The sequence below is a fragment of the Tympanuchus pallidicinctus genome, unplaced genomic scaffold, assembly GCF_026119805.1.
Source record: "Tympanuchus pallidicinctus isolate F22 unplaced genomic scaffold, pur_lepc_1.0 scaffold11, whole genome shotgun sequence".
NCBI lineage: Eukaryota > Metazoa > Chordata > Aves > Galliformes > Phasianidae > Tympanuchus > Tympanuchus pallidicinctus.
Window position 1 is genome coordinate 17,519,602 of NW_026294627.1, and position 21,386 is coordinate 17,540,987.

Below are 21,386 nucleotides of genomic sequence, written 5' to 3' on the forward strand. Positions count from 1 at the left end.
GACAATAAATCCTAGAATCTATTTCAACAACAGACTGCAGAGGCAGCCAAAACATAAAGGGAGAGGTGAGCTGCTGCTGCTGCCGCTGCCTGGCCCTGGCTGCACGGCCCACACACTACCTTGCCAAGCAGTGAATTCAGCCATATCTGCAGAGGAACAGAGCCAGGGCGAACCCAAGGGGAGTGCAGGACCTCAGAGAGGGTCAGTGGGAGCACAGTGGAAGCTTGCCTGCCCTTGCTTCCCACTCAAGAGCAGGGCATCTTCATGACCACTCGCTTTTATGTCAGAAAGGAAATATGTTTCTACCAAGCTGAATTGGCCAATCTAGGGCCTGAGACTCTGGGGTTGTGAGGACAAACTCTCTTACCCTAACTTGCCACATTCTTTTCATCTTTCTGCATCCCTTGCCCTGTAAGTGGAATGATCTGGAGTATAATATTCTTGTCCTGAAAATCCTAAGAGGATGCACTTGAGCTTGACAGATCAAAATTATGATCATGGCAAACTCACTGCATCTTAAAAACACGTTCATTTAGGCTCTCTTATTTAGGTCAAGCGTGATTTAGACCTCATATGTCATGATAAAAAATAAAGATGAAATGAGTTGGTACAGCAAAATACTTTTTGTTGTCAGATAAAGAACCCCCTGAGTTGAAAGGCAGTCTTCATAATTAGCATAAGTTAATGCAAAAGAAAGAGACGTAACATTTTGGCAGATACATGTATTTTCGCGGTGGGGTGCAGATGTTGAGCTGCTGGCCTTAAAAGCAGTTGTACAAAGATTTACTTAGGGCCATTTAAAATAAAAGGTGGCTATAACTTGGAAGCTTTTAAAAAGCCTGAGTATCTGCAAATGGAATTGTCTATGACATACATAACAGATCAGTGGTATTTCTTATATAGTTTTCAAGTGACGAGGGTAAAAAATCTGTTAACTGCACAGGCCTCACACTTAGAACAGATACTGAAATTCTGGCTGTGGGACACTGGTGAGGCTGTAGGTGCTCTCTGGTTTCCTGCTATAAATAGAGCCGTTCATAATCATTTAGTAAAAAGAGAAGATATGCTCTACTTAGTCCAAATGTCCACCTAGCCAGCAGCCTGTCTCCAATGTGACCTACAGACACATAAGAACATCGGAACAGGCACATGCATCTGCAGCACTGCAGCTGAGTCTCCTTGAAAAAAAGGGCAACACTGAACTATAGCCTCAATTTCAGCTAGTGAGCCTAATGCAACAACATTTTCCTTTGTTTACTACAGCACAGCAATTATTCGATGTGCTTGACAGATAAATAGCTTTCAATTACTTTATCCTTATAAATACGCTTCCTATTATTGGCCATGAAATTCTCTGTTGTACGTCCATAACAAAAAAATTCTGCCATTTTCCTCTGTTCAGCTCCAGACACGGTTGACAAAAATACCTGATATCCAACCACAGTGCACAGAATGCTGTGCATTAGGAAAGGAGGCAGTTTGGGATTACTGGGTGAACCAGGCGTTGCCAATACCTTCAGTTCTCTGTTAATTCCAACCACCCTTCTTAGCAGTGCTGTTTCCTGAGCTTGTGACGCTGCTGCAGCACTTTGCAAGAAGGATGTTACCTGCACTACACAAAGATGCAGCCAGGATTTCCTCCACTTCCTTAACACCATTAATGCTTCCATTATTTTAAAAGGAATCCCTTTATAATTCTGGCTGAGTACCATTAAGATTTGGCAGGTTTTTACTATTGTTTGCTTTATTGATCTTGCCAGCCACTTTGCCCTCCTGATGAGATTTTCATTTGAGACTGCTACTTCAGACTTGTGCTCATGCACAGGGCTGCCCAAAGAGACCTTCAGACAGCAATGTGATGTGAATGGTTTTGCCCGTTTCCATTCTTCTTCACCATCTTTTTTAATTCTTACCCCAACCTCCACCCAAACAACAACCCTAATTACCTTTTCACTACTGGTTCCCATTTTGATATACGTATACACCAGTTATTGCTTCAGTACTGTTACCTAGGTAATTTTAGCCTTCTACAGTAGAATTGAGGTGCTCGCTGAGGCAGTGTTGGGCCTGTTGGATTCCACTACCAAAAGATTCCTAGCATCACCCTTCAATTACCTGCAAAATTTCGTTGCTTCCCACAGAATTCCCCTTTCCCACCTGTAAATTCCAGCCACCCTTTGTGGTGTTCCCTAACTTTCTTACACCATTATCTGTCATGTAGAACAATTGTTCCCATTTCAGCCAGTGTTTCTCACACCCTGCTCAGTAAGCTTGACTTTGAGGCATCTTGCTGTCCCAGCAATCAACTCCTCAGACTCTTCCCTCTGCAAACAAAGTATCCAACATGAGATTTCTAAGTCTCTTAATAAACATCAATGAAGATCATAAATCATTTTACTTTCCTCCACAGTGTTTTTCTCACTGCCTATTTTTTGTACTTACTGTATCCATAGACTTCAGACTGAGCAAGCTTCCTGCCTGTCACAGTTTTTATTAGAGGTTTCTTCATGCTTTGACATGTTGTGCTCTTCAGAGTCTTCTATGATTCGCCTTATTACAACTATACATTTAACTACTCAGGGATCTTTTCATTTTGGGAATCTTGTTTCTAACAGCCTTCTTAACCCAGTGCTTAATCTCACACTTTCTGATATCCGCCTTCTTTGAGAAGAATACAATTATTTTAGATGCCTTATTGGGGGTCTTAGAAAAATCTGTGAGCTGCCTGCCAGCCATTCACCATTTTAGCTGCTCCTTTTATTAGAAGCAGAATTCATCCTTACAGCATTACCTCATTGAAATGGATATTATGGCTTCTCTTCTAAGGGTGCTGAATTTTAATAAATAGCTGTTGTTACAGAGCATTTATTTGATAATTATATGTTGAATCTCAGCCTTTTTCTTCTTCTCATTGTCTCTATCAGCAAAGACAGGGAAAAATATGCAAAGGAGAACAAGACATGCAAGAACTGAGCCCCTACCTTTACAGAATGCATTTGATATCAAAGTATTGTATATTTTTTTCATATTTATTGTAATGTGGTTTATTACATGTTGTGGCTTCTCTGTTAGATGAAATATGTATTTCCCCTCCCTCCCTATTGTTTCTTCCCACTAATTTTTATTCAATTTACTGTTTAGTAGATTGGTTGATTGGTAGAGCCCAGGGGTCTAAATTGGTGTAGCTGCAGTTGATGTTTAAATAAAAACCGTGTAAACAATACATCCTTATCACTACTGTGCTGTAGAACTGGCAATAGCTCAACTGCAGAAAGAGAAACTGGTGTGCTGCAGCTTGTCCCCTGCTCCTCTCCATTACATCAATTCTTCTCTAGAGTAAGCAGCTTGTGCCCACACGTCTGATGTGAGAGCAGGAGAGGAGAGCTGTGTCTCTGCTGTGTGGCAAACATCACTGAGATTTTCTCCAGCTGGGAAGATGGAAGATACAGCTGAGCTGCAGCAATGCAGACCTACGCAGTGCAGCCTCGCTCTCCATTACTTACCTGACCCTCTGTCAGTCACCAGGTCAGGTCAGAAGTCAAGTGTTCATTGACTATGATACGGAATGGTCAGCTTTAAAGTTAGAGACGTAGCTCTTTCCAGCAATGTTTGTGCCTGAAAAATAAGATGGGTACTCAAGAAAATAATTCAAAACACACACACACAAGTGAATTCTCTCCCTCTTTCTCTGAGAATGAGACAGTTCACCGTTTTCTTTTTGCCTGTCTGTCAGTCACATTGGAAACAGAGAATGGATTGTGCTCCTGATTTGGAGCTATTTAGCTGGAAGATCAGACCAAATGTAACACAAAGAAGAATTCAAGTTAACATAGTTTCTTTCAACTCTTATCTACTCCAGTTAATGATTACTAACTGAAACTGAAACACTGTCTACATCCATGTAGTAGATCCCCTACAGAGCCTCTTCTACAGGGCAGCTGAATTTTCTTCAAGAAGATTTGAGTGCATACAGTGAAAATAAATGGCAGAGGGACAGAAAAGAAGTGAAGTAGAAATTAATTTGGATTTAAAAGGTAAACTTGAAAGGATGCTTTGGCACAACCCTACATTCTAGAATTCCTTTCAGCTCTCCTTTCAGACTTTGTGCAGAAAACTGGAGTTCCTGCTTCTTCCTTCCATGGTGTCAGGGGATCAACAAAAGTGCAGCTGAAGTTTGCACATCTGAATTCACCCCTCCTCCAATTCAGCAAGTATCTTCTGCCACCACTTTGCATTGGAACACAATTTTATATTTTTGGCAGAAATACAGTTACGCTGCTTGAAATGTGAAATTCAATTCAATGGGCAAACATCCTTTTTTTTTTTAGAAAGGAAAATTTATTTATAGTTACATGTACCACATATAAAATTAACATTGAACTGAAACATGTCATCGTTTCAATCGTTTAGGACTAAACACTTACAATGTTGACTACAAAACTGTACAGTTCATATTTTGTAACTGATGCTTACAGCATAGTGCAATTGTAACTGTTTATTAACAAAATAATTTGTGCCTTTTTTTTAAATAAAGTGCATTAAATGACTATCTTGTATACAACAAGAAGCTCTGTAGGTTGCAATCCAAAGCTTTAATCTTAAAGGAAACTGAGGCAAAGATGTTTTGCTTCCCTTTAAAATGATTTTATATATTGGCAAGCTATGGTTCAAACTTCAACCACAGTTAAATCAAGAAACCTAGCTAGTATAACAAATAACCACCACACGTCGCTATGTATTAAACCAGTAACTGGTTCTTGAATAAAAGCACAACACACAGAATTCCAATTATTGTTTTAAAGCCATTTGTATCCTAATGGGATGCGTAGACTGAAAACAATCCCTGTGCAGCTGCTTTTGTGAAAGCTTTTAGAATTCCAAATGGAACCACACTGCAATCAGAAGTAGTGGCAGTTTGGGTGAATTGTGCAGTATCTCTCTCTGAAAAATCCACAGATGGGCATGGTAAACCATAGGTTATTTTTAATTGCATTTGGCCATAGAAAGAAAGTAAGGGTCTTGTTAGTAGGCCTAGAAAACTGTGAGTGCTTCTATCGGCCCAGGGTAATCTAAATTCTATGGTCTGCAGTGAAATACAGAGTTTTATAGCTTTATTTCAGAGGCACAGTTATAACATTCTATGAAATTTCTTTGTAAACACATTTACAATCAACTTTTGTAGGTTTTGGCTGTGACAGTAAAGCCGAGACCAAAAAAGGACAATGTAATGGTAGATGTTAGACTAAAAAGAGGCAGGCATGAAGAACGGATAGAAGCCTAACGTGACTACTTCTAGACAAATGTAGGAAGCCTATTTCCCAGAAGAGTCCATATTGTCCTCCTCTATACACACCTGGGACTGCTATGGGCTGCAGTGGAAAATGCATTTAAGCACATGCACGTAGCCTTAGAGACTGCCTCAATGTTTTGCTGTGTACATAATCTATTTACCTGTCTTTTCAGCTGCAATACCCATTCCACGCTATTGGCACAAATTACAAGCACCATTTCCAAGTTTTGGAAAACTACATCCTGCTTCTGTACAGGTTAACCTGTGGGACCAGCCTGAGGCCAGGAGCAGACTACCATGCCTTCAGCGTGCTCTGTGGTCAGCTGTGTAAAAAGCTGCATGCTGGGGCATGCTAGCTTCCTAAATAGTGAGTTATTCCTCTCCTCCCAAACTAAACGCAGACACTGCTTATAATGAATGGGAAATGCAAAAGAAAAGAGATGAAGTTAGGTTTAAGTGTCACTGCAGAAGGCTGTTTCATATCATCAGAGATCAGAAAGATCTCTGCTGCGAGCAGAGCTTGCTTCAAAAACCAGCATGCTTTGAGCCTGGGATTAACACTGAAAGCAAAGCCCCACCTGTGTGCCATTTTGTTGTGAGCTCTGTGGGGCAGGGGCACCACAAGAAGGGATGAGTGTGGCTCATGTAGTGAGGGAGTAAGCTGTCACAGTGGAACCAAAGAGCAGCAAAGCAAAAACCCATGGATGGAGCACAATTCCCTGAGCTCCACGGGGACATAAAAGGGATGTGGCTATCTCCGTTTCCAAAGGAACAGCTCACACTGCTTTCATTTGTGTCAGCTCAACAGCTGAATTCCCTATTATTTTGATGTGTTTCATCTTAGTGCATGCTGCAGTAAGAGGAAACTTCAGCGGGTACCAAAATCAATCAAGGCATAAAGAGGTCCACACCTTGGTCCCAAATTTTACAGATCCTACAAGGAAAAGCCGAGAGGGAGAAGCTCTCAGCCTGGAGAAGAGGAGGGCACAGGGGGATCTCACCAGTGTCTGTCAGTACCTGAAGGGAAGGTGCCAAGAGGTCAGAGCCAGGCTCTGTCAGTGGTGCCCAGTTCCAGGAGCAGAGGCCATGAGCTGACACACAGGCGGTTCCCTCTGAACACCAGGAGCACTGTGGATGACAGAGCACTGGCACAGGCTGCCCAGAGGCTGTGGGATCTCCTCCTTGGGACCTTTCAAAATCACATGGGCACGGCCCTGGGTGTCCTTGCTGGAGGATGGATGTGAGCAAGTGGATTCCAGAGGCTCCTTTCAATCTCATTCTTCTCTGTGGTTCTGCAGTGTCTTTTTCCAGAATGCTTCTAAAGCACAGATGTATTTGGTGTGCTCTTTAAAAATAAATATAGAAGAATTTTTAGATACTGCAATAGCCTGCAGGTTAGCATCAGTCAGTGCAAAATGTGCACCTGTGTCAGATGACTCAGCAGACTGCTGTTTAGACTCATGATCTGTGCAGCCTTGTTTCCAAAGCATTTACGAAACACAAAGGGAGAAAGAAGAGGGAAAGATGGCATGCAGGAACATATAACTGCTGTATAGGCTCGTGTGAGTGGTAAATAACCCTCCTGCTACTCTGTCCTAGATGTGGCCATGTACAATACGCCTGTAAATTCCAAAGATGGGTATCCAAATTAGAAACATGACAATTCACAGACAATCACACAGAAGGACGGAGGTGGGCAGGGGCCTCTGGAGGTCACCTTGCCCAACCCCTGCTCCCTGAGGTTCTAATTTTACAACCCAACTATTTTGTGAGAGTCTATTTCTTAGAAGTATGAGGTCATTTCATTTTCTAAGTTAGATCTTTGAAGGACTGTCTTCACCACATGCAGTTAGGCTTGCTTTATCCATGAGAAACCAGGAGCAGGTCTGAACACAGACATCATGGAATACCATATATTTGGGATCAAACGATTTAAAGGATTATCACCAGTATAAAGAAAACATAAGCAGTTCACTCATTTTTTCCTCTGAAAGTAAATCAGATAAACTTTCAGTGGGAAGCAAATGCTCAAAGTTGCTTAATTTAAAAGTGCTGCTGATATATTTGAAAGTTAAACTATAAAATCACGGGGTTAACACTGGTTCTCTAACTCTTCTCAGTTAAGAAAACTATTTATGGAGCTTGTACAGAGCTATGGATTTATCAGTGCATTGTCTTTCAAAAGGTTCTACTGAGTAGAAATCTATAAAAACCTTTGTATATAAGCTTGTATGTAAAAGTGCAGCGCTGTGCTTATGCAAAAGAACGAAGCAAGTTTTGAAATAAAAAGGACTGCTGGTTTTATAAGAGAGAGGCCTACTGTCACCAGGTGAATTACTCTTCACTACTGGTTTCATGAAGGCCTTGAATGTGCAACAAATGTTTCTAAGTACTCTAGGATTTTTAAAAGGTCTGTTTTATATAGGGATAATCATAGAATCCTTAGAGTTGGAAGGGACCTTTAAAGGTCATGTCGTCCAACTGCCCTGCAATGAACAGGGATCAGGTTGCCCAGGTCCTGATCCAGATGCATCTTAAAAATCCCCAGGGATGGAGCATCCACCACATCTCTGGGCAACCTGTGCCAGTGTCTCCTGAAACCATTTCCCCTTGTTCTATCACCACAGACCCTGCTGAGGAGTCTGGCCCCTGCTTTCTTACAGCCCCCCTTTAGATACCAAAAGACCGCTCTCAGGTCTCCCCACAGCCTTTTCTTCTCCAGACTGAACAGCCCCAGCTCTCTCAGCTGTCTCCATAGGAAAGGTGTTCCATCCCTTGGATCATTTTTGTGGCTCTCCCCTGGTCGCCCTCCAACAAGTCATGTATATATAAATCACTTCTGTAGTTCTGGGACAGAAAAGTCGCTCCCAACCTGGGGGAGGAACCCATGGTACTGTACCTTGTTCAATACTCATCACACCAGCAAGAATTTGCCTTCATGTATGTGGAGTGCAAATCAAAAGACGTGGGAAGTCAGAAAAATTTCCTCAGAAGTTAATTCAAGGAATTTGGGATGGAATGTTTGATTGAGAATGTTACTCTCAATCCACTCGCAAAACCTCCCCTGGAAAATTTTCCCATATCCTTTCAATGGCATTGAATTAGCTTCCATCTGGGGACTGAGGCCCTACCTGACTGTAACACAGCTCCATCTCAACTACATTCATTGTTATTTTCTTCTATTCCAGAAGTCTGTGTAACAGTGAGATACGCAACAGTTTCCTGGTAGTCTGCCTTACAAGACTCAGAACAGTTTCGTGAACAAACTTCAGAGGGATTTTTAGCACAAAGGCAAGCTGCTCTTGAACATACAGCTCATGTAAAGTTACCGGCCCAGAAACTCCTCAGCAAACTTTACTGTAGAATAACCTGCCTTGGCTCTTTTTAGTATATTCAATATTTCTCCACAAAAATCTTCTCATTTACAGTGGAGCCATTTCATTCTGTAATAATCTGAATAAAACTCATGAGTTTGTGTGTTCAAGAGAGGAGCAATTCACTTCTAGTCATATTTCCTCCTTTCTGTTCTCGGGACACCATTCAGCAATAACAACAGTAACGCTGGCTTCAAGAGCACAGGGACTGCAGCTCTGTGCCCCACGCCAGCATCTATGGCATCCTTCAGGTGCTCTGTGTGTGTGTCACAGAAGGCACAGAAGGCTCAAGATGCACAATTCAAAATGACTTTTCCTTCCCAGGGCATGCTTTCATTCAAGCATCCTTCCTATCCAAGCTGGGACACCAAGTACTTGGCTGATTCCCCAGGCCACAAGGACTTGTACCTCCTCATTTTTCATCACCTCCTTAATGTGAAAGCAGCTACCATTGAGATTTTTGATCCATTAATGGGATCTGCAAGTTCTTGGCCCCAAGAAGTCTTTCAAGTTTACTGGGAACCCTATCATCTTACTGAGAGACAGGAAGATAAGCACGCCTAATTCACCTTCCCCGCATTATTTTTTACCTAAAACATATAAAGCATAGAAGTACAACCCTTCCTTTTAGCTTTTTTCTTTATAAGCAAAGATACTGACGTCTTATTTTTTCCTTCATTGCACATCTCTGAACAGCCACTAAGCCAAACTAAATGTGACACTGAAAGAGAGGAAAACACATGACTTTATAAACCAGCATTAAAAAAACAAAAGAAAAAAATCAGAAAATTCCAATTTTTAATTTTATTTCCTAATTACAGTGATGCACCATTACCTGAAATCTTCTTTATTTTATAAGCACCACGTGCTCTTGAGTAACTCTGCTGCCTAACCTCAACAAGTTACTGAGGGATTCTTCCTAACTTGCAATGTCTTGCTCTATTAGGACTCAGTTTATTGCACACTATAAATTATTTGAAGAGTCTATATGTAATGAAAACGCATGTAGATATTTAATGCTATCCTTCATTTCTTCCACAGGTCCTGCTGCATCCTTCATCCTCCCCAGGAAGCATAACACTGATACCACTTCCAGAACAGCTGGCCAGCAGCACTTCAGCGTTCTCAGTATTCTTTAACTCTTAATGTGAGAACTGTGTGGGACAGGCTGGCTGATGTTGCCTTCTGGCAGTAGAATGACCCAATGAAATGCTGGCCACGGCTCCTGACACTGTTCTCACACACACAGGACTTGATCTGTCTGCAGCTGATGAGCAGATAGAACAGAGCTGTTCTGTCAGACTGCTTTGTACTGGCAACCACTCTGGTCCCTCTCCTCAGGCTGCAAAGCTTTGAAACTGACTTGTGGGCATTCAGGGTTATCAGGACAGTTGCCAGGTAGCAGTTAGCTGCTGTTGGAAGGACAGAGAACCACTCAGCATCACAGAAGTAACAGAAGAGTTGGAGTTTTTTAAACAGTGACCATTCTGCCCAACTGTTTTTCTTTCCTATAAATATAGGAATATTACATATAAAAGGAAGATCAATACTTACTTTCTCTGCATGAAAGTCAGGGCCAGCATTTTGAAAACAGGGTCCTGAATGCTACAGAACAGTAATCCTTAAAAGTAACGGGTTAATATTTAAGGGGTCTGAATTTTAGTGATGCAATTTCATGCCAACATTCAATCACAGCGCCAGGCTGCCCAGAGCTTTGGAGAAACGAATACAGGTATCTTATTTTCAGAAGCTAAGTGTGCCCTAAGAAAATGAGGCAACAGAAGAATAACTCTTTGGGGACAGCACAGCAGCTGGCCCAAGCCAAAACTCACTGCTGCTTGTGGAGGGATTTCAGCCAGTCCAAGACATTTCAAGGCTGTCCCCTGAACATGAAGGATGGATGCAACTACTTCTGTCACTGGCTGTCCGTGACAGGAAGATACAGCAGCCACAGCAGGCCTTTCAGCCAGCTCCCAAACAGCCCAGGTACTGGCAGGGGGTTTCTTCAATGGCACCTTAATCTTGTTCTTTTAAAAAACAAACTGCCTTCAGAACAGGCTAGCACCAGTTATTACATTCATCTTGATACAGCCACCGTGATGGGCACCACAAATTTGGGAATGTACAGAACTGAGTAACAATCAGAAATGCTGAACACAAGTAATTTATCCAGAGACCAACATACGACTAAATGTCCAACACAGAAAAGAGCAAAAATGCCCTCTGCAGTATGGAGCTCTCCCTTACAGACAGCATGAATTCAGCATCCAAAAACTAAGGTAGGCAGCTTTTGCTGAGTAATCCCATTCAGTAACTCAAGAACTGTAAGACAAACCAGAAATAATGACCCACATTGGTCCTACAGCCCCTGTTTAATGAAGGAAGACTTCTCCTTACGCAAATTATTTTTTGTCTGAAGAATATATTGCTTCCTCCCTATTGCTCTGAGGTTACTCAGCAGTTTATAGTACCTGCAACATGGAGGATTTTATTGCTGTTATACTAAAACCTTATTGCTGGAGTTCTCACTGTTTGGAGAAACGGTTAAAATAATACAATTAAAATACAGGCTGTGAGGTTGAATGGATGACTAAAACTACTACAGCAAATTTAATTTCAGGTCAGATACCTTAATAAATAAAAAAGAACTTTAAATCTTGAATATTGACATTATGATGAAACTACTTTACTGTACCCAGCACGGTGAGTTGTGATGCACAGGTGTGCTTCAATGGGACAAAAACAATGACATTCCTGCAAGCTGTCCAGCTTTCTGTCAGTTTCAGAGGTATCTTCACATGGACACTGGCACCAGACCCTAATGATCTGGGGCCTACACTGTTACTGCCTACAAACTCTAACATAAAAGCAGTAAAATACTTAATTTCACGTCTGAAAAGCAGCTGTCTTTCATGCATTTCTTCTTATGGAAGTGAGGTAGGTGGCTTCGTACCCACAGCCCAAGAACTCATTCAGAGGTGCATTTAATAGCATCTCACTACTACCATAAACCGTGCTAGAACTCAATCTGACAGCTATGGACAAACCAAGGTCACTGACTTCCAGAAGGATTTTCTGGCCTATGCTGCCAGAATGTCTCAACTTCAGACCACTTCTCAAAGAGCCAGCACCCTCACTGGCGTCACAGCAGTAGCTCAGGAGGCAAAATCATGTTTCTCACCTGTCTGTGGTGAAAGGTAAACGAGTTACTCATCACATGAGGGCAAATCATGCCCCTGTGAGCCGTTGTTTTTTGTTTTTTTTTGTAACTTCCATAATTAATCCTTCTCTCCTCTTTTTGACTCGAATCATTCCTGAGGAGAGGAGCTTCCAATCACAGGTCTCTGCTCTGGCACAGGGAAAAGGCCAGCTCTCCTAACAGCATTAAACGCCATGGAGGACTTAAGCAGCCTGTGGAGTGAGGAAGATGACAAGGAGCAGTGTGAAAGAGGGGATGACATGATTTCCCTCTGTGCTGTTGTTTTTTGGGTTTTTTTTCTAACTTCCCTGCCACCCAGGTGTTGCAGAGAGAAAAACACTCGTGCCTGCAAGGCAATGTGAGGAGATGAGAACAGGTCTGCTTAAACAGCAGAACGGCTGCCCTAGGGACTGAATTACGGTCACAGTTGTAGCTGCTCATCCTCACCACACTTCCTCAGCAGTTTGATTCAGAGGAACAAAAAGAAATAGAAAACAGCAAAAGGAGGGGGCTAGATGTATCGCTTTAGTGTATCTCAGCTGTCGTCTTAAGAAGTGCCACTCTATATTATTCAGCCTCTCTACGTTATTCAGTTCATGCCTTCTACCCCCATTTAATCTCAGTACTTTGCATACTTGCAAAACCGCACTCATACATAGCGTGGGTATTTATGACCTGATTATTTCTTCTACAAAAATCTGTAATAAAAAAGGAACCTGACGACTGCAACATCATGAGCATTCCTAAGCAGATAAAGAACACCAACACCCTACACAGAGTAGGGACCACATCCTAACTGTGTTGAGAATCTGTAAATGGCAGTGAAGCCAAAGGAGCTGCGAGTTCACAGCTCTACAGACCATGCCACAATTACCAAACTAATCAGCTTGCAAAGAAAGAGCCAAATATCGTGAAGGTTGAAGCAGGTAGATAATGGAATTTGAACCCAGCATTGCAACTCAATTATTGCTCATAAAACCTCTACAGAGCCTTGTTTGTAGACAATTCATTCACATTTGAGATTCAGCACTGCGTACAGCATATGATTCTTAACGTCACAGAAAGCTACAGTCATCCAAACATCCATGTGAAAAGGACAGGTTCCATTTGGAAAAATCCAGACCAGCAACACAGTTGTCTCTACTATTTATACTACACAGGTATATTATTTCATTGAACTGTAAATATTGCTGATTTTACACTCGAGATTTTTTGTTTTAACTGCAATTGAAGACACTGAAGCAACAATACAGTATGCCGACTGCGACATTCAAGGGAACATAACCTCCTACTGATGTCAGGGCATTAACACATGGAGCTCCCATGAACGCCAGTGCAAGGAGCTCCCATTAACTCCTATGCACTGACATTGGAATAGACAATGAACTTCATAAATCTCCCAGAAAGATTTCCTCTCTGACAATCAAGTCTTGAAATTAGAAAGCAATGTTTTATTTCTATTGCTTTCTAATGCGGCTCCAGTAAAAGGTAAGAAATAGCTTTTAAACTTAACCATTCATGAGAGGGAGCTCTGCTTTTTAGACCAGAACTATCATCTTATAATGAAGAGAACTGACATGCATACAGCGAGAAGAACCCCAATCTGTAACGGACAAAACTGCCAGAAAGGGAGACAATTTTGATTCAAGTTGCAGTTCTGGTTGCATACAATTATGAACCAGGTACGCTCCGAGAATTTATAAATTTCTACATTTTAAATTACAGCAGAATAGTGAAAACATGTGGCAATCGTTTTGACTTAGTAACAAACTTTCATGTAGATCCAAAATATTAGGTTATTCCATTTGATATTTCACTACAGAAAGACAAAACTTGTCTGAGACACATCAAAGTGTTGCATTTGTTACAAATGCAGCCAGAAGAGACCATGTTGATTCATCAACTTCAAAACTCCCCAGTGAGTTCTTTTAAAGTTAATAATATAATGAGGCCTGATGTCCCACACTTAAGAGAAAACATCGGCCTGACTTCTGAGTAAGAAGGCAAAGCCCATCTTCTGTTTCAATATCCAGCCAGAACTCGGTAGAGAAGTGGAAGTCTATAAAAATAATGAGCAACTTAATTCATGCAGAGATGTGAAATAAAAGCTATGCAAGTACTTCCTCACTCACAGCAAATTCATTGCACTGAGATTATCACAATAAATACTAGATAAATCAGTACAATTGGCCATTATTTTGAAGAGCATTCTCATGATATAAAAATGGGTTTGTGGGAACAGGGCAGTGGTTTTTTCCTTCTTTTATTTTTTTTTCCTACTGTTTTAATAAGAATTAAGAGGGGAAACATATCCTGACAACAGACTGTAACATGCAGTATGGCTGAACTCAATCACATAAACAATTTCAAATGAGGTATGCTGTTTAAATCCATTTTTAATTAGCAAACTTAATGTAAAATCGTGGCAAGCATGGCAAAGTCTAGATTATATATTTATAACAAAAAGACCCTGAGCAACATCATAAATCTGTAAGAACACCGATTATTTTGATTTTGGAAAGCTCCCTTTTAAACCATTTGCTTCATTTTGGTCACTGGGGTTTGCTGTTCACAAAAGGTCAGCACGTCCTGTGGCTCTGACTGGAACCCACCACACGCCTCTTAATGAATGCATCTAAACCAAAGACACGGTCACAGGGATGGCTGGGAAGGAAGGTGTTAAGGAGCGTCCTGCTGGCCGCCAGTCAGACATCGCTGGGCGATCTCGCTCTCTGAGACAGGTTAGAAGGAATGCAGCCACAGCAGACGAGCCACAGCGCTTTCTGTATCTCCTGGTTTCTAAAAGCATATATTACAGGGTTGATGATGGAATTGTAGGTAGCAGGCAGGAGGGTGGCATAGGTATATATAGAAGGATAGGTGTAATCTGCTATTAAAGAATAGAGCGTAAAAGGCATCCAGCAAGCCGCGAAAGTCCCCAAAATAATGGCCAAAGTAGACACTCCTTTTCGGGTGGTGACATAGTGGGAAGTGGCCAGGAAATGGTGCTGCAAGGCAATCTGATGGGCATGGCGCATCACGATTTTACAGATCTGAATGTAGAGCTGCAGCATGAGGGCAAACATAAGCAAGAAGGAGACCGAGAGGACCGCCGCGTTATTTTTAGTGAGCGGTCTGATAACACTGCAGGTGGATTCATCTCTGAGGCAGTTCCAGCCCATCACAGGCAGCAGTCCGATACAGATAGCTGCTCCCCACAGCAGTACAAGCATGACATAGGTAAAAGTGACAGTCCTCTCCGAATTGTAAGTCAAAGCGTAATACAAGGAAAGGTACCGATCGACAGTGATAGCCAGCAAGCTGCCAACGGACGCGGAGAAAGAGGCAACAATGAGTCCAACCGTCACCAGTTTGGTGGCTTCCGAGCGCAGCAGGTACGCAAACACGAAATTGACGATAAGTCCGATCCCCGCCAGGAGGTCCGCCAGCGCCAGGCTGCCTATCAGCAGGAACATGGGCGCGCGGAGGCTGGGGTTATGGAAAATGATAAGCACCACCACGGCATTCTCGCAGGAGATGAGGGTCCCCGAGGTGCACAGGACAATGTCCCAGGAGTTCACCCAGAGCTCTGGCTCCGGCTCTACCACGGGAACCAGGGAGGAGCCCGAGGCGTTCTCGATAGAGCCGGCTTCTACGCGGTCCTGAGGCAGCCAGCTCGCATTGACCGTCGGCTCTTCATTCATTTTAACCCCGGTTCTTCAACGGAAAGACAGGGTTTTACCGCCCGCACGCAGCGCTGCAGGCAGCGCCCCGAGAGCGCAGCGCCCCGGGCGGCACCGCCTGCCGGGAGGGCTCTCGTTACATAAACGGCACCGCAGACGGAGGTGGGTACCCGGAGCACCGAGCCCTGCTGAGGGAAAGGCGCCACAGCGCGACCCCCCGCCCCGCAGCGCCGCTGTGCCGCAGCCGCGGTGAGCGTTACGGGTGAGGGGGCGACGGTCCTTCCCCGACCCCCTGTGAGCAAAGCCCCGCCCGGGGTGGGGGGCTGAGGTCCTCCGAGGGCTCACAAACTCCGCGCGGGCACCGCAACCCCCAGGCAGCCCCCCCCCGCCACGCACACACCTGGGCTGTCCCGGAGGACGAGGCTCGCAGGGTCCCTCCGAGGCGGCCGCCCTCCACCACTCGGCGCCAGGGGCCGAGGGCGCAGCGCAGGTGCGCGCGCTCGCCCCCCCCCCCCCCTCTCCCCTTCTCCTGCGCGCGCAGCGGTTCGGGTGAGAAGAGGAGAGGAAAGGGGAAGGCGGCGCGCGCGCGGCCACGTGGGCTCTGCGCGGGAACGGGGGTTCGCCTCGTGCTCGCGCGCCTGCGCAGATGCCTCCTGCTGCGAGGCGGGAGGGAGCGGGTGGGGGTTCAGGGTTTGGTCGGCTACGTACTAGAGGTCCTCGTGCATGGCTGTAACAAAGACAGCCTCCCTGTGATACAGGGAGAGCCGTGAACAGGAACAAGGATGTGACGTTGGGGGTATGGAGTAGGCAGTGAGGTGGGCTGAGAACTGGCTGACTGGCAGAACTCAGGAGGTTGCCGTCAGCGGCACAGAGTCTAGTTGGAGACCTGTAGCTGTGGGCTTTCCTTTAGGTCAGGGCAGGCTCTGTTCAACATGTTGTTGAATATGTTGTTGTTTTTGTTTGACATGTTCATCAGTGACATGCTCGAAGGGATAGAGTTCACCCACAGCAGGTTTGCTGATGATACAAAGCTAGAAGGCTGTGTTGCCATTCAGCAAGACCTGGACAGACTGGAGAGTTAGGTAAAGAGGAGAAGGGCAACAAGGGCAAAGGGGGAGGAAAAACCACATGTGCCAGTACAGGTTGATGGCTGACCTGCTGAAAAGGAGCTCTGCAGAGGAGGACCTGGTGTTCTGTTGGGCAGCAGGTTGGCCATGAGCCAGCAGTGTGCCCTTGTGGCCAAGTGGGATCCTGGGGTGCATTACAAAGAGTGTGGCCAGCAGGTGCAGGGAGGTGATTCTGCTCCTCTACACTGCCATGGTGAGGCCACATCAGGAGTGCTGTGTCCAGTTCTGGGCTCCCCAGTTCAAGAAAGACAGGGAACTACTGGAGAGAATCGAATTGAGGACCACAAAGATGACTGGGGCTTAGAGCATCTCCCTTATGGGAAAAGGCTGAGAGAGCTGGGGCTGTTCAGCCTGCAGAAGAGAAGACAGAGGGGATCTCTGCTGTTCATAAATACCTGAGGAGTGAGAGTCAAATGGTTGAAGCGAGGCTTCTTTCAGTGGTATATGGTGACAGAGCAAGGGTAAATAGGCAAAAACTGGGATGCAAGAAGTTACATACAGACATGCAAAAGAACTTCTCTACTGTAAGGGTGACAGAGCACTGAAACAGGTTGCCCACAGAAGTGGTGGAGCCTTCTTCTCTGGTGATATTCAAAACCTGTTTGAATGCTTTCCTGCTCAGCCTGTGTTAGCAGGGAACTTGCTTTAGCAGGGGTTGTACTGGATGATCTCCAGAGGTTCCTTCCAAGCCCTATGATTCTGTGTTACCTCTGGTCAGGGCACTGATGAGATTAGTATTTGAAAGCTGGATACACTTTTTTTTTTTTTTTTTTTTTTTTTTAAATATACTGAGAAAGAAGAGAGAATTCGGAGAAAAGTCACAGACATGGCATTGAAGACCTGAGAAATTGCGTCATAGTGATGGATTTATAGAAGTTACTCTTTTCAGTTTCTCTAGGAGAAAATTAAGGGACGACTGGATTAGAGCATTCTTTCACCAGGATTTTGTACGCCTCTAACAGAAAAGGGTATAATGCCTGGAAGCCAGTTAGAGAAGTTCAGATTCAAAATCAAACACATTTAATAGCAAGATAATTAATCACTGGAGCAGTGCATCCAGCACAAATGATTTTGTCTTAATACCTTTTAGGAAGATGTCTTTATGAAATAAAAGTTCTACGTGTGCAAATGCCAGAGTAAAAACTGTGCCCCAAATTAGTAACACCTGATTTTTATTTCTTTATAGGTTATGATAGCAGGGAAAATTTTCTCTTAACTCACAGTTCATTCTCTTCAGGTAAAAGACCATGATGGTCTTAGATGTTTGGAAGCTATTCCTTCTCGCTTGGGTGCCAACTGCTTTTAATAGCCATGGTTAGCATAAGGCATCCTCTGTCAGAGAACTCTATCTTACCTAATAATTGGTTCAATGTTTGGAATCTTCAAAAGTATCTGACTTGGGGATATGTTTTCCTGAATGTACGTCTATTTTAAATTTTTTTAACCACTGTTTCTCTTTTCTACTTCCTTTAACAAAGCACATGTGTACATTAAATAACTATTTTGCTCCTCTTTTTTTGATTTGTCATGGTTGGATTATTCTGGAACTGGGTACAGTGCACATTGTTTATGCTTCTGTGCATCTTTCATCTATTTTTTGCTACATCTACAACAAGTGCTTTCATGCCAGTCTTCGATTACTGATTACGAATAAAGCTTGAGATGCACGGGGTATGCAGTGAGCTTCTTCAGGCCACCACAAAATACATTAAGTTCTTCAAAGGACCACAGAGGACGTTGGTTCTGTGCTCACTTCTCAGGCTTTTTAAACCAGAAAACAAGACATACATAATAAAAATACTAAAAGGTGTATGTTATCATGGCAAAAGTTTGTACTGTGAATCATTATACTGAACAGGCTTAGGTGGAAAGGCTGGCTTCCAGCTATATTTGGTTGCTCTGTTTGCTGGCAGAGTAATCTCTCAAAGCTGAAAGTGATTCAAGGTGTGTTGATAATTCTAGGTATTTAAAATGAGATAATGGGCATCCTGAGTATTAAAAGCATGGAAAATATTTCTGAGAATGTTTCTGAAAGGTTCAGTTATAATAGAGGAGGCGACCAAGTTCCCTGACAGAAACCTGTCTATACTTCTACATCATATATATATGATGATTTAAATTATGAAGCTTGTATCTTGGTGGAAATTGTGATAACGATGCTTAAAGGTATGTTATCACACCTGAATGCTGGAGCTGGCTACTACTGGAGGCAATATTTTCATGATTTTCTTAACCAACTATGTAACCTCTACGGTAGGCGAAAGAGAGAAACAAGAGAAAAAGATGCGTGAGCTTGCACACATTCATAATCTGAGCACTATAGACCTGAAGCTGCTATAAAGCTCACAAATGTCTTTTCCCAAGTGGAATGTACTGCAATACACAGCAGCGAAATTAGCTGTTAGGAGGTTGGATGGATGGATGGATGGATGGATGGATGGACGGACGGACAGATGGTCCAACAAGATGCTCTCATTGTGCAGAAACACTGAAGTTATTGTTTATTGACTGCTTTCTGTGATGTGAACTGACGTCTTTCAGTGAGAGAGTTCTAACTGTCAGCTTGCTTGGTGGCCAAATAAACTGAATAGAAGGGTTTGACTTCCTCTTTTGTGTCAGAGGAAACTATATCTCAGCAATTCTCGACATCCACCATATTTTTCAAGAATTATTACCTTCATGAAAATGGTGCTGCACTTTAATCCATGTTATCAAATGAAGTTAAAATGTAGTTCAGGAGGAATCCACTGGAAAGGAAACATTTGCAGCTCTGCTATGAGATAATCTCTGAATGGAAACACCTTTCCGAATTGGTGCCTCTCACGCTTCAAATATAAGGTGCTCTTTTTCTCTTCCAAAGCTCCTCAGGAGATATTTGATATTGAGAAGTATTCATCATTGGCTATTTTGAATCCCGTTTGAAGGAACCATGTTGACAGATTTATTAAACATAAGGAGTATTCAAATAAGTCTTACAGAGGTCAGACTTGTTGGTCCAAAGATTTCTCTTGGCCTTAAGTGCTAAGAGACTCAAAGATTTCTGAGTTTTATTTGATGTTTGTTCTGAGTGCTACTTTTATCTGCATCCACTTGGTAAATAGCTGAATATGCTTTGTAGGCTTTACTTCAGTATGCCATACTCCCAGAAGTGTTCTTATTTTCTATAGAAAAGAGGTACATTCACATAATTAATGCGACACCCCATAAAATACCATCTTCAGAACCCTCCCTGCTTCTCTGACTGCTTTTACTATATTTGGCTAGTACACACCAAATTAATACTCAAACAAAACTGTTACTGATGGCACAGTACATTAGACAGAGCTCGGTATCAGTGACAAAAGGCCAAGCATCATCACATGAACTTTTAATTTTTAATTACTTCCAGAATCTCTCTCAAAGGTAAAGGTGTGATGACAAGAGCTGTGTTTCCTATTGGCTCATTTCCAATCTGATGTGAAACGGCGAGTAATAGAATAAAGATCCTAATGTACTTTCCACTGATGTTCTGACCATGACGCCCTTCTGTTTGAATCCCTAGCTAAATGCACTTATTTTCCCCTTTAAAATACACTGAATTCCACCTGCCCTACAATACTCTGAATCCACTCATTTCTGCCATCCTTTTTTATACATTAACTCTTGGCCTCCCCACACTATCCAAACACCCACTGGTGTTTGCTGAAGAACTGCATACGCATGAAATACACTGCTGAGCTCAAGTGTTCAACTGTAATTGTACTGTTATATTGATAATGAATGACTTATGCTGAATTTCCATGCGATTGCAGAACTACTGAAACTTCAAGGGCTAGGTTTGTTGATGCGTTTTCCTTTGGAATGTCCACCTCAAATAATAAGCACTTTACTGAAGTATTTTTTAACTTACAGGCATATAGTAATCAAATGATTGAACTTGGCATTTAAACTATAAGCTGCAGAAATCTCTGGAGTAATTACTGTTTCGAAAAGAGCAAGAAAATGACTTTAATAACTCTAGGGCTAACTATAGCCTATGATGAATTATAAACTAGATCATAGGCTTCTAGTATTTTACTATCTGGACAGTGACCCAGAACAACCTCTTTCTGTGGCCATAAAAGTGATTAATTTTCACAGCTCGTTCATCCATGGAAAAATTTTCAGCTAAGATGACCAGTCTCTGTAATGAGAGTGATTTTAAGTAAACCATTTCTGGGGTTCACAGAGAATCTACTAAAAAAGCTATTATTTGTAACCAGTGCCCATTCATACAGTGGAATTTATATGCACACATGCTAATTGTGCATTTACTTGCATTTTTGGCTTAGTGATCATGCTGATGTATCTTTTTTTTTTAATACTAGCAAGAGATCTCATTTAAATTTTAAAAAGCTTTGAATTGGGGATTTTAAATTATGTATATTAGAGTTGAAATTAGAGCTTCAAAATTGCATGCTTATTAGCAGCTGTTGTCTAAAAATTAGTGCATGGTCATAACTCTGGGGAGTTGTTACAACACTGGTGTTTCCCGAAATGTCAAATGCTTTATACATCTGACATTCAGATGGTGGAAAGAGGAACGGTGAAATATGCGACCTCACAGCTGGTAATTGAAAGCTGGCCTTAATAAGTCAGGTCTACAGGGCTGCTCAGCTGCTCATAGATGCATTAGGTGTGTGATTAAGTATCTGAACCTGTGAAGATTTATAAGAGCAATCATTATTCACAGCA

The 21,386-nt window shown here is 42.7% G+C and overlaps 2 protein-coding genes across 3 annotated transcripts in view; both read right to left on the reverse strand.

The window, feature by feature from the left end:
- USP12 (ubiquitin specific peptidase 12) overlaps nucleotides 1-21,386 on the reverse strand; it is a 335,443-nt gene that overhangs the window by 174,130 nt on the left and 139,927 nt on the right. The gene's annotated exons all lie outside the window — the stretch shown is intronic.
- Nucleotides 14,122-16,206, reverse strand: GPR12 (G protein-coupled receptor 12). The gene is made up of 2 exons (XM_052671442.1): nucleotides 15,947-16,206; nucleotides 14,122-15,580 (listed from the first exon to the last, which is right to left on the reverse strand). The coding sequence occupies exon 2, from the start codon at nucleotides 15,565-15,567 to the stop codon at nucleotides 14,569-14,571; it is 999 nt and encodes a 332-aa protein (XP_052527402.1). The 5' UTR covers nucleotides 15,568-15,580; nucleotides 15,947-16,206; the 3' UTR covers nucleotides 14,122-14,568.